Source organism: Hemicordylus capensis, chromosome 10 (assembly GCF_027244095.1).
Source record: "Hemicordylus capensis ecotype Gifberg chromosome 10, rHemCap1.1.pri, whole genome shotgun sequence".
In the NCBI taxonomy this organism is placed as follows: domain Eukaryota; kingdom Metazoa; phylum Chordata; class Lepidosauria; order Squamata; family Cordylidae; genus Hemicordylus; species Hemicordylus capensis.
The window spans coordinates 1,748,297-1,761,574 of NC_069666.1; the positions used below are offsets into that span (position 1 = coordinate 1,748,297).

At 44.2% G+C, this 13,278-nt stretch overlaps 1 protein-coding gene across 10 annotated transcripts in view; it reads right to left on the reverse strand.

The window, feature by feature from the left end:
- The window catches only part of MAP2K5 (mitogen-activated protein kinase kinase 5), a 126,902-nt gene that overhangs the window by 108,856 nt on the left and 4,768 nt on the right, over positions 1 to 13,278 (reverse strand). For all 10 annotated transcript variants that reach the window (XM_053271739.1, XM_053271737.1, XM_053271736.1 and 7 more), the window contains exons 3-7: positions 12,166 to 12,233; positions 8,550 to 8,619; positions 5,884 to 5,924; positions 4,957 to 5,024; positions 430 to 478 (exon numbers count right to left, since the gene is read on the reverse strand). In XM_053271739.1, coding sequence (XP_053127714.1) covers positions 430 to 478; positions 4,957 to 5,024; positions 5,884 to 5,924; positions 8,550 to 8,619; positions 12,166 to 12,233 — 296 coding nt within the window. The remainder of the gene's footprint in view (positions 1 to 429; positions 479 to 4,956; positions 5,025 to 5,883; positions 5,925 to 8,549; positions 8,620 to 12,165; positions 12,234 to 13,278) is intronic.

Consider the following 13,278-nt stretch of genomic DNA (forward strand, 5'->3'; position numbering starts at 1 on the left):
AAGAACACGAACCGAATACGCCTCCCACTGCTGCCTCCGTTATTCAACATTTTGCAGCATGTGCACTTAAGACCCTATGCAAAGATCTAACAAGCCAGAAATCCTATTTTGCTATTCAAAATTGATTAAGTTTTCTTTCCTAAATTGAGGCAGCAGTGGAATGATGGGTGCAAAAGGCGCTTCAATCTATTTGGAGCTAAATCTGATTAGTGCGTTTTGAGAAAGGGGAAGCAAATTGGTGTGCCAATCCAAATCAATCAGGACCAAGGCTCCTTCATAATAGGGGCCCTTTTGCAGCCTCTCCTCTTCTTTATTAAAAGAGCACATGACTGGGGAGTGGGCGGGAGGCACAGCAGAGACTGTCCTAGGGCACACCGCCGTTCCATATTCATGCTGGAGATGACTTGTCTGCACCTTCACTTCACCTACCTGGCCATTCGCTAATATTTTCTTCAGTTCTGCAGAAGACTTCTTTAAACTGCAGCATTCAGAGGGACAAAAAGACGAAGAAGAAGAAGAAGAAGAAGAAAAAGAAAAAGAAGCGTGTTTAGTGACTGCACTTCATTGAATAGAACTGCGAAACCAAAAAAAAGTGCACCATTGCTTACTGTCACACCTGCCTGCGATCAAAGCTATGCTTGAACTGAACACCCAAATTATCAGCTTAGAATTAATTATGCAAAGAACGCCTGCACAGATTTGCTTTGTTTTGTTTATTCTCCTCCCAAGATTCCAGTTTCCAAAACCAAAACAAAGCAAACAAAAAACAAAAAACCCAAAGCAAAACAAAAACAGCCTGAGGAAAGGGTGATGTTGCAATGAAAAACCAAGGAATTGAAAACAGAACAAAACAAATCAGGCATGCCATAATGGTACCTTTGACAGAAGGGACAGGGTCTCCCAACCTTGGCTCCAAGTCACAATGGGATAGCACTGTGGCCAGGGGAGATGGGGGTTGTAGCCCATTGACTAGGAGCAGAGTGTACAACAACAGGTGCTGTCCACAGCAAAAACAGGGCTGTGTATAAACAGCACAAAAGGGTCTTTTCTGAGTCAAGACGGCTCTGCTCAGGCTCTTTTGCCAGTTTAAATTCAGACACCCACCAAAAACTGAGTGCTGTCCAGAACACCGCCAACATCTGGAGAGCCAAGGTTGGGAACCCCGGTAATAGTGAGCTGGATCCATCAGTCCAAACAAAGAGGCTTGTGACGGCTGGGCCAAAGCACTGCTTGGTTTCTATTCTATATCTGTAAAATGGGAATGGTCTCGATGTGCCTCTCACAACTGCTGAGGAGACAAATGTGACAATTCAGGTTTTTGCACTTCTGCTTTTGCTATTATTTTGCTACCAAACGAGGTGAGGCGGGTGGCTACCAGGGAGATGGCCTTTTCGAGGGTTGCACCCCATTTATGGAATCGCCTCCCCAGTAAGGTTCACCTGACTTCATCACTTTGTTCATTTAGATGCCAGGGAAAGACCTTTTGTTCACCCAGGCCTTTTCAATTCTGATTTTCAGATTTGATCTGATTTTTAACTAATTTTAAAATGAGTTTTTAAGCTGCTTTGTACTGTATTTTGTATTTTCTTTTCACCTTTTTTGTCTGTTATGATTTAATGTGTTATGTGTTTTTACTGTATGTTTTAATCCTCTGTTATGAGCCATCCAGAGAACAATTTGTTATGGGGTGGCTTAAAAGTCCATTATTATTATTTTCATTGGGCTTTTCTAAATTATTGACAGCTACTTGGGCACAATCCCATAGGAAGTTCTCTTGCTCAAGCCCTACCAAAATCAAGATAGTTCTTGCAGAGCAACCATTTATTTCAGCATGATTTGCCCAGGAAAAGATCCAGCTGGATTGCGTCCTAAAAAGTTGAAATACTCAAGTACCACACAAGCACTCATCTGTTAAGTCAAGGCACCACAAAGCTTAAAGAAAAAGAAGATATCCTCTTGAAAGGCGCATCTTGATCATTGAGTGTGATTGAAATCAAGGACGTGTCTGTGCTACCTTTGTTCTTTAATAAGCCTCTTGTCTGCTGGGCTACTTTAAAGGAGGAGTACTTTGCCAAACGAAATCTATGCTGATCTTGTCATCTCTTGCAACCAACCGCTTTGCGAACATGAAACAGAGGCAGCCTGTCAAGGACTTCAAAACACAGACTTCCTCGTGCAGATGGGTTTGGGCAAATGAAAGCCAATTAACTGTCCCATTAGATGTCAGCCTCCATTCAAGGCCCTGTTTGTTGGGCACTTTCAGAACTGGCTCAAAGGGCCTGGAAGAAACAAGCAGCCACAGAGCGGAGGGAGGGATTGCTGAGCAAAACGTGAGCACTGCACACCGGAAGAGTAACGATCACTAGTATGCTGAGAATCCTCCCCCTCTTCTTGGTCAGTAGCAGTTTGGGTTCTTCAAGCTGCTTGGCAGAGGCAGAGGGCCGGGCCCTGCCATCTACCTGGCCAGGTATCTGGCCTTGCAAGACTCTCCCCATCAGCAGCTATTCCACCAGGAACTAGCCAGCCAGCCAGAGATGCTGATGGAAGTTTGAACGTCTGTCTTGCTGCTTGTTATTACTTTGGCCTACTGTGGAAACTCAGGTTGAAAAGCAGGATGAAAACCGAATGAATGGAATTAATCAATGGTCTTTGAGGCCTGTCATTCTAGTGGGCCATCGGGGTTCTCTCTTAGGCTAAACACAATACACAATCTTCCAGTCTCTGAGTGGCTTCTGCAGCCCCAGGAAAGCCCTTCTTACTTCCCTAACACCTCACGTGCTTATGGACAAGGATCTTCAACTCACACTTCCTAAATGAAGATGTTATTTCTACAGTGCCAACAGCACAGGGCATAAACAGCACAGAGTCTTGTGCCACCTTATAGACTAACACATTTATTGTGGCAGAAACTCTCAGGGACTATAGTTCACTCCATCAGAGGCATGGACTGTTGTTGTAGGGGTGTGTGTGTGAGTGAGAGAGAGAGAGAGAGAGAGAACAAACACATGAAAAAAAGAAAGAAAATGGAGGTTAAACAGTGTGGTGAAAGCACTATGAAATGCAAATGTGGATGAACCTTGAGTAGTCCCCAGCCCAAAGAGCTAACAGTCCAAAATCGGACACCCAGGGGAGAGATGTGGAGGCAAGAGCAAACAAAAGGAGCACCTGGCAGGCAAAAGAAGAGCCCATACTGTCCTTCCAGTCTTTCCATCAACAACTTTCTCTGCACTTCCCCACTCTTAGTGGGTTCCTGCAGCTCTTGGACCCTGATCACTTTATTATTATTATTTACATTTTCTATCCCACTCGTCCTCCAAGGAGCCCAGAGCGGTGTACTACATACTTGAGTTTCTCCTCACAACAACCCTGTGAAGTAGGTTAGGCTGAGAGAGAAGTGGCTGGCCCAGAGCCACCCAGCAAGTCTCATGGCTGAATGGGGACTGGAACTCGGGTCTCCCCGGTCCTAGCCCGGCACTCTAGCCACTCCACCACACTTGCTTCGGTGCCGATGTGCTGTCTCTTTCCCCTCACTCCAAGACCTCCTTCACTCTTATGGCTCCTGTCACCACCTGTACAGTAAACAAAGTCTACGGTTCGGTCCCTTGTCCCTCTGGCTTTCTGCCCAACTGTGTATCTTGCAGGAAATGTCAGCTAGAGAGATGTCTTCACTGAGCCTAAGTAGCAGCTTCTCATCTTTACCGCCACCCTCGCCACTTCTCTGGCACAGCTGCCTCCTCCCCGGCTCCCCCTTGGAGGCTTGGAAACTTGGGGCCCCTGCCTCCCCATCCTCCGTCCTTCCCCCCAAGACCCAGCCTGGCCTCTGCCTACCGTGTTTCCCCGAAAATAAGACAGTGTCTTATATTAATTTTAGCCCAAAAAAATGCACTAGGGCAATTAGTGGTACATCAGAAATTACTGCTAGGTCTTACTTTTGGGGAAACAGGGTACTCTCAAGAGCCCCTGGCGATGCCTAGCCTCTTCCTTGCTGGCCTTCCTGCAGCTCCAGCCCTTCCCGGTCCAGAACCCTTTCTCTCCAGGCAGTGAGACATTGACAAGGGCTGCCACGGAAAGGTAAAGAGCTCTGAGCACAGCGGAGCAGTGTTAGCCTGTGCCAATTAATTAGGGGGAAACATGCCACAATGACAAAGGGCCCGTCTGTCATAATCCATAAATGTGTGTAACCATGTGCAGAGTGCTCTACAATCAACATAGCAAGCTGCCTTATACAGAGTCAAGCCACTGGTCCATCTAGCTCAGTATCGTCTACACCAGGGGTGGGGAACTGGGTGGGGAATTGTGGCTGGGGATGATGGGAGTTGTAGTTCAAAAACAGCTGGAGGGCCAAGGTTCCCCACCCCTGGTCTACACTGACTGGCAGTGGCAGGCAGGGGCGTCTTTCCCAGGCCTACCTGGAGATGCCGCCAGGGATTGAACCTGGGACCTTCCTCATAAAAAGCAGATGCTCTACCACTGAGCTACAGACCCATTCCTAAATTAAAATCAGAGCAGGTCACAGTCAAACAGACACAGAAGCTGCCATATCCCAAGTCAGACCCTTGGTCCATCTAGCTCAGTATTGTCTACAGTGGCCTCTCCCAGCCCTACCTGGAGAACTAGCTCTTCCTATGTAGAGACTCCTATTCCCCACATCCAAACACACTCCTTGCTCATTACTCCCGTGCCTGCAGGAGTGCATGTAAAGCTCCGGAATGGGGGACAGCATGCCCCAAGATCCTCACAGAGGCAGGTTTCCTGAAGGAGCTCACCACACAATAGACTCCAAGGCTAACACTGCTTTGGACACGCCACAAACATCTCGCTGAAAACTGGTCAACCACATCCCGCCCCAAGTTATCTGGCATTCCCCCATTCGCTGCTGTTAATTAGGATGCAGAAATCACTTCTGGGGTTCTGCCTTAATAAGAACGCATGCACGCTGCTCTCCTCGATTCTTACCTATTGCATGGAAGGGAGTCCGAGACGGCTGCACTGCTATTGTTAGCAGACCCTGACCGTGTATTTACCTGCGGGCAGGAAAGGAATCTTTATCAGTTGTTTCTATGCAGAGGACACGGTTCTAATTAACCTGTAATTTGCCACGAATTTCCTATTTCACTAGGAAGGTTAATTAGCTAGTTGCCCATGGTTGAAATCCAGTCTCTATGTAGGTTACCACATTGTGTTATTGAGGATTCATGCTCTTTTATTCACCCTGCATTTGAAATGCTTGGTTAAGTAATACAATCAAGAGCAGACACACAGTACAGCTTTCATCCTGCTCCTATTAAAGACATCTCATCCCCCCCTTCAATCCTTTTGCACCCATATATCAATCATATTTGTCTAACATCACCAAAAAGGCTAAGCCATACCCAGCACAATGAGTGCAATTCAAAATTCAAAATACACATGAAATATTACATAGACACATGCTGGCAAAATGAAAGTTGAAACAAATATTAACCGTGTGTTTGGGGTGCTCTTATCAGATCAAACTACATCAAATTAACATGCTGTTCTTTCTCTATTTATGGATCTTTGGGGCAGTCCAAGGAGGATCTGGTGCAATTTCCATATTTGAATGGGGCATGTTTACAAGGAACAGTAGGGTTGCTCGTGCACTTTATTTTGTGTGTGTTTATTTAAGAAAAACATATCAACAAAGGCAAGAACGGAAGCTGCTCCAGTCATCAATAAACCAGCACGAAATATTCAGATAGCAAGTCAACACCACACAGAAAGAATCTTCTCTCCACACCATTTTAAAAAAAAAATTCTGCTTGTCAGAGCTCAGAAAGTACAGTTTTATTTGACATTTCAATAAGTGGAACACAGCATTGCAAATCTATCTAAGTTTACTGAAACAATTATTGAAATTCCTACCTTCAGGCCATGTATGTTCCGTTTCCCAGGAGGTTTGCAGGCTGAAACAGTAATTGACTAAATTGTAGAACACATCAGGGCCATTTACAAATTTTCTCAAAATGATTTTTTTTTTTTTAAAATGAGGGTGATACCAAAATTAGCAGAGAGAAATGATTGAGAAGTGGCTCCCAAAACCCAAAGTGGGAATTATAAAGCTGGGTTTCTAGACCTACAGAAGTGAGCATTTTTAAAACAATAAGTGAGCATTTGGAAACCAGCTAACATACATTCAAATACTGGCTTAATACACATCAAAATCAAGATAATGTTGAGCTACAATGAACAGCTTCTGTTTCAACTTCCAACAATCCCAAGAATTTTGGGATTTTCCATCCTTACCAGAGCATTTTCCATCCTTATTTTCCCCAAACCTCAGCTAGATTTATTTTTTCAGGAGGTATTGAGGAGAGATGACCACCATGGATTGATGAGGGAAAGACAGCATAAGTGTGCCCATGTGCCAGACACCCAGCTTCTTGAAACTGGGAGGAGCTGTTTGCATTTAACAATCTCAGCACATTTTGTTCAGTATTTTCACTTGGAACACTACAGCCGGAAACCAACCTTAAGGGTCTCAAGACACCAACAGACAGATACCTTAAAGCATAAATAGAGATGATCTCCTTGGTTATTTACACAAAACGCCTGACAGGTTGTTATTAAATCTAGGTTTAAAGATGAAGTACTGCAGAACAAGAAAGAATTATTTCCTTAAAGCCTCTCTGACTCCACACTGATGCTGCCGCCTCCTCCTCTATGCAGTGAATGTGCTTTTTGTCAAATGTTAAAGCCACAAAGGCTTCGAGCTATATGTTACGGACAGTTCCCATTTTAAAACTACAGTGCCCTACAAATTGTATGTTAAAGGGCCTGTCAATTTTGATTGATTGTCTGGGAAAGGATGAATTTGATTCCGGCCCCTGCTTCTCTCCCACCCCCCTCCTCAGAAATACATGCATTTCACTCCTGGGTTTGACAGCAGGAAATAAAGCTATTTATTAGTCAAAAGGACACAGATGATAGTTATTAAACACAGTAGTTAGGGTGGGCCCATGCTATTTAAAACTACATGAAACGTTACCATCATATTGTTAAATAAGAAATGCTGGGTTGCCATTTAGAGGGCAGAAGATTCTGGGGTAGGAAGAGAAATATTAGAACTATCCCATGAAAATATAATCATTTGTTCCTAATTTGAGGAGAAAGGCAGAAGGAAGGGGATTTAGAAAGTGGGGGGGGGGGCTTTTTATAGTGAACACACACATAGCACAAAAGCTCCATTAAGCAGAGTTAAGCCATGACCCAAGGGCAGTTTAAAATGCTAAAATCAAGGAAATGCAAATGAGCAAATTCTAGCAATAAAGTCAAATAGGCAAGTCTTAGCTCTGGAGAGAAGGTGGTATTATAAGGAATAGAGAACTTACTCCTTGGTGTTTAAATTGTCCTAATTTTTAAGAGAGAATTAATTCTGCAGTCCATGGATCCCACCCACCCCCTTAAATAAAAACAAAGCAGACATATAAGCTGTACTTAATTCCCTAGACAATTGCCTTGAGTAGCTAGCCTGTGTACACAGCCCCCCCACCACCACCACTGCCCATCTCTCTCTCACAAGCAGATTTCAAACACTTGTGGCAAAAGGCAGGCCAATTGTTGGCCAGGTTTGCATTTTCAAGAACTAAAATGCTCTCCCTGTACCTGTGTTTGGAAGGCACCTTAAGAAGCTAGAAACTGATGTGCTGAGAGATGAGCCACACTTCCCTTGACATGATCCATCGGCACTAAATATTTCTGTAGTTTGAAATGAAAGACAGCCTCTCTGTAGCCCTCTAAACCCTTGTTAGCCTCTTTTGCTCTGGGAAAAATAGATTTTTCCCTCTGTATAATTGCAGTGTCCCCAGAAAAACAGAATCACTCTACCCAAATTAAGGGCTAAACGAGGCATCATGTGGAAAATCCACAACTGGAACTCCCCAAATTTCCCCCCAAAGAAGAGGGTTTCTGTGGCGTGGGGCCATGACATGAGTGGAAGTCTCACCATTTCCCCTGCATGGACTCCCCAGCTGAAATGGAGCCCCTCTGCAGAACCAGCTTTAAGCTACGGAGAGAGAAACCCACAGGCACGAAAACATACTCTGAGCTTTGCTCTCCAGAGCTAATAGCAGGAAGAGGGGGATCTGGATCAAGGCCATGGCTCGGGGTAGAGGGAGGCCTCCTCTCAGTGGATGTTTTTTGAGACAGAAAAAACCATAAGGGGAGTTCTAATCGCAGAACTCCCACAGTGCCTATCTTGGCCCTCAGAGAGGAATATTTTAAGCCTCTAAATCTCTAGAAAACATTACTGTGATTTACACACCGCTTTTCAACGAAAGCATTCGCAAAGTGGTTTACACAGGAAAAGAACAACGGCAAGGTGGTCCCCTGTCCCCAAAGGGCTCACAGGCTAAGAAGAAGCACAAGGCAGGCCCGACCCTGCCCCTGAAGGGAGGATGCTGTGCTGAGGCTAGACAGGGCCAGTGGCTCTCCCCCTGCTCAACAGAGTAAGAGAACCGCCACTAGGCGCGAACTACTGATGGAATAGTTTCCAGGCACCACTGCTGAGGATTAGACATTTTTAGGGTTACCTCTTGGGTAGATCTGCAGAGGCACTATTAGCTGCCCATTGACTTGCTGCTCCATTACGGTGGTGTAATACTGGAAAAAAGAGGAGAGCGTGATTACTCAGCAAGGGACACAGAGGAGTATCAGGGCTCCAGGAGATTGCGCAATTCACACATTCCAAAGTAGCCATGCCAGTTGCAGCAAAGATGACCAAGAGACTGACCTACGCTCTCTCAGTCACCACCAAATATGTTGTCATCTTTGTTGAATTCACAGCAATTCTTTTTTTTTTTTAAGGGTGGCCGCTTTTGAACAGAGCAGTACTTCCCTGCTATCGACAACAAAAGACCAGTCACAAACCACATTTAATGGATGGATCTATCATTTCTGCAGCTCTACGGCACACAAGGAGTTTTGCTTTATGCTCATTTCATTTCTCCTCACTACAAGCCTGCATGATAAGTTAGCAAAATGCAGTTTAATGACAGGGAACTGCCACAAGATGTAGAGATGGTCACTGGCTTTTAAAAAGGATTTGACACAAATCTCTCAAAACCTCATGATCAACTAAATGGAGCCTCCACTAAGTTCCAGATGCTGAGAACCTACAGGGGCGCCCACCACCTTCATAACCAGAAACATCTGGCTGTTGGAAACAGAATGCATGGCTAGATCCAGCAAGCCCCTTCTTGTGTTCTGACTGATGATAGGCAGCTGCTGAGCAGAGGAGTGAACGCAGGTACAGCAGCACTTTCCACATTATCTGCAAGACCTCTGGCCATTGTGGCTGGGGATGATGGGAACTGTAGTCCATCATCATCATCATCATCATCACCATCATCATCCAGGGACACAAGGGTGGGAGCCTCTGGTCTAGACCATACTGGCCCTTCTCTTTCACGTGCCTGAAGGAGCAGAGAAAAACAGCTCGTTGTTAAGAGCTTGAGCTCAGAAATGTGCTCCAAGTTCCGACACCAGCTTCGGAGCCAGATTCTCACAAAACTCCTACTCATTTCACTGGGCCTTCTACCAGCAAAGGCTCCCAGTAGATTTTGCCCTGTGTTTCTTTTTTTCTTTTTTAAAGGGAATGTGGCCTTCTCCATTACTCAAACAGAGATGACAAGTAAATGAAATATCAATCATGTCAGCTGTCAACCTTTTGGGACAGCAATAACTGTTAACAAGTAGTCTGGAAAAATTGTCCAAAAATGATTTGTCCTCCACATATGAGCACTTGAGGTTGCCATGGAAAGTTAAGATGCCAGTGGCTATTTGGAACATTGTTCAGGTATTCTTTTTAATGGAAAATTTGCCAGTTATTGATCCAAAACGTGTACCCCTTGCTACCAGATGGCTGCAAGCAACTTTCCAATCAGTGGCTGTCAAAAAAATTACTGCCTTTTTATACCGACAGAAGACAACGGTAGCAGCACAGCCCCCCCCCGTCATTTAATGCCTCTCTTTAATTAACCACAAGGCACCGCCTGGAAAGGAGCTCGATTGTGTGGGGTGTCTAAAATGTGTGTGGATGTGCATGCATAGCAATGTGTGCCCTGTGAAGCAAATGTCTCCTGGAGCCACTTTCAAATACCTTGTGGCAAAGTTTAAAAACAAACAACCTCAGAAGGTATGAGGGCTGGGTGCAAAACAAAAGATATTTTTCTGGGCACAAAGCCTTCTCTCTCCAAAGCTGACCTCTGTCAAGTTCTTTATTTTTCAGTTAAAAACTTGAGCTTCACTTTCATCTTTTCTAGATGTTTGCTTTGATGACAGCAGAGCAACAGTCTTGGGATTATTCCATCTGACTGCAAACCCTGCAGAAAAGACCTCAGCAGTGCAAGCTGCAACTTCTCAACATGCCCTGGACCTTCTGCATGCCAACACTGGGCCCTCTACACTTCATCTTGTGGGAGGAGAGCTGGTCTTGTGGGAACAAGCATGAATTGTCCCCTTTGCTAAGCAGGGTCTGCCTTGGTTTGCATTTGGATGGGAGACTCCATGTGAGCACTGCAAGCTATTCTCCTTAGGTGACAGGGCCGCTCTGAGAAGAGCAAAAGCTTCCTAGTTCCCTCCCTAGCAGCATCTCCCAGAAGGGCTGAGAGAGACTCCTGCCTGTAACCTTGGAAAAGCTGCCACCAGTCTGTGTAGACAATACTGTGCTAGATGGACCAATGGTCTGACTCGGTATATGGCAGCTTCCTATGTTCCATATACTCTTATTTGAATATACAGAGCAGGATCTGGACTAAGTCAGTCACAACAAAGTCTCATTGAAATCAATGAAATAGGTAGGTCATGACTATTAAGTACATCATCATCATCTTAGGCCACATAGGCTTGCATTCAAAGAACTATTTTAGAATATTGCTAGCCCAGCAGAATTCTTGACTATGCTCTTTGAAGAGCAAATTCCTGCATTATATCAAATTTTGCTTTGGAAATTTCCTCAATGCAGCAATAGTAAATTTACAATTTTGTGTAAGTCTGCAGGCATTTGAGAAACGCAAGCCTCTGGAAGCACAAAAATCATTGTATGGCTTTTGGGATAAGGAGAACAGAGTTCCTGGGTGGACAAGGGTGCCCATTTCCTGCCAGGGCAACTCCAGGGGAGGGAGGAAACATGTTCTCCAAGCTATTTCCCCTTCATTGGAGCAAATGAGGAAACCGGTGCCTGCACTCAAGATCCAGGAGTGCCATGAGAAATCCTTATGGTTAAGGAACCCCATAATGGTCGGAGGGCCAGAACAGCACATAAAACCTAGGCATGCTTTGAAGGAGAACTGTCAACCATTACATCAAAAATAAAACACCGAGTAGAATTCTGGAAAGTCTCATATTACTCTATTTCAATTGGAAATAAATGCTAATAGCCACACTCATGTTCATTTATAAAACACAAAGGACAAGTCATTTATAAAGTTATACACAAGTCATTGCGATTCAATAAAGTAACCTTGTTTTCATATTTTTATAGTTATTATAAGACAATGCATCTTTAAATCTCTGCATGCTGAGCCTGAAGCTAAAATATAACTCTTCTGAGAGAAGGGGTGAAAAAGTCTCCAGATGAAAGCAGATTTTGTTTAAAAAAAATTTTTTTTTTAGAGCCGAGGGGTTCATTTTTAATGAGCCGTTACTTTAAGTACTGCATAAAAAAATACAAGAAATTGATAGTCCATTTAGCTTGCACTATACCCAATGCAAAAGTCATTAGGATGCATTATTCTTAATGTTCATGATATGATCTGTAAGTGTACTCGCTTTAAAAAAAGAGAGAGCAAGTGTGCATGCATGCCTTTCAAACTTTCACGCGAGATTCCTGCACCAACATATTCAACCGACATTACACCATTAACTAGTAACCACCCCAACAGAAAAAAAAACACAAGTTCCAAGTTTCTCCAGCAGTTTTTGGCACAGCCAGGGAATCTGCTCTTCAAAGAAACATCATGAATTTAACAATTTGGTACAAAGAGGAAAAAAACAGTCTAAAAGGTATCACCAGGCACCAAAAAGGGCTGAAATGAAGTCGCAGCTTCATGATCATCTCCTCTTCAGGTCAAAGCCCCTTGCACAAGAGGAGCTTGCCTTTGAATTGTATTGAAAACCCCACCTCCATTCATTATATGGTACACTCACATAGGACAGCATAGCTTTCATTTCCTCATCGCTTCGAACAGTAATTCGATCACCATCCTCATCTTCATCTGTCAAAATGGGAGAGAAAGAAAAAGAGACCCTCGTGTTTAGAATTCTTGGTTTAAAGAATGGCCTCCAGCCCTTGTGGCCGGAGGTGATGGAAGTTGTAGTCCCTCAATTTATTAATTAGAACAGAGATCCAAGGAATCGTCTAGATCAGGACTGCACAACTTCAGCCGTCCAGCTGTGGTTGGGCTATAACTTCGGCCATCCCCAACCACGGTGGCCATTAGGGAACTCCCATCTTCCCTAATGGCCACTGTGGTTGGGGATGGCAGAAGACGATACCTTGGATCTCTGTTCTGTCCCACTACAGCACTGTTCCTCAACAGGGACATAAGATCTTTGCTTCATAAGCAAGTTATAACTTTTTGTGTCTTCGATAAAGGTCATTAGAGTAGTAACTGACTCTAAATACAAGCAGCTAATACAGAAAAGAGAAGCCTGTTAAAGCGAATGCTGTAAAGACATCTTTTGCACCGAAGGGACACAGCCCCCAAAGCTAACCAATGTTGAAAGCACCTTATTACAGCCGATTAGCTCTCCAAGCAACAAGCAGCTTTGGAATTCTCAGGTGGAGCGTCTTTCCTGCTCCTATTGTACAAACATTTATGCCAGTGACAGACGGGTGATGGGAATGAAAAAAAGCTGTGTTTGTCTAAAACAAAATGAGTATAATTTGTTATGGGGTGGGCAGACCTCACCAGATAGTGTATTTCTCAGATGAAGTAGGAAGGGACTTTACCACCCTACTGAAACTACGGAATCACCCTCAAAATGATTCTCTACAACACAGGTTGAGGAGGAGGTTTACAGAGCTTCTCCATTTGCCCAGAGCACAACAACGAGATCTCCCAGCCCATTAGGGAAGCAAAAGTAGAAGTAACATAAAATAAAGGCTGGATTTTGCTAAAGTCACATCCTCACAAGACACCAAATACAACACAGCAGATGGCAAACAAATATTCGGGAGCAATCTTTGCAAAAGACAGAGTGTGTCATGCGCACGCAAAACGGCAGCGTTTGGATAAAAAGACCATAACGAGCCATATG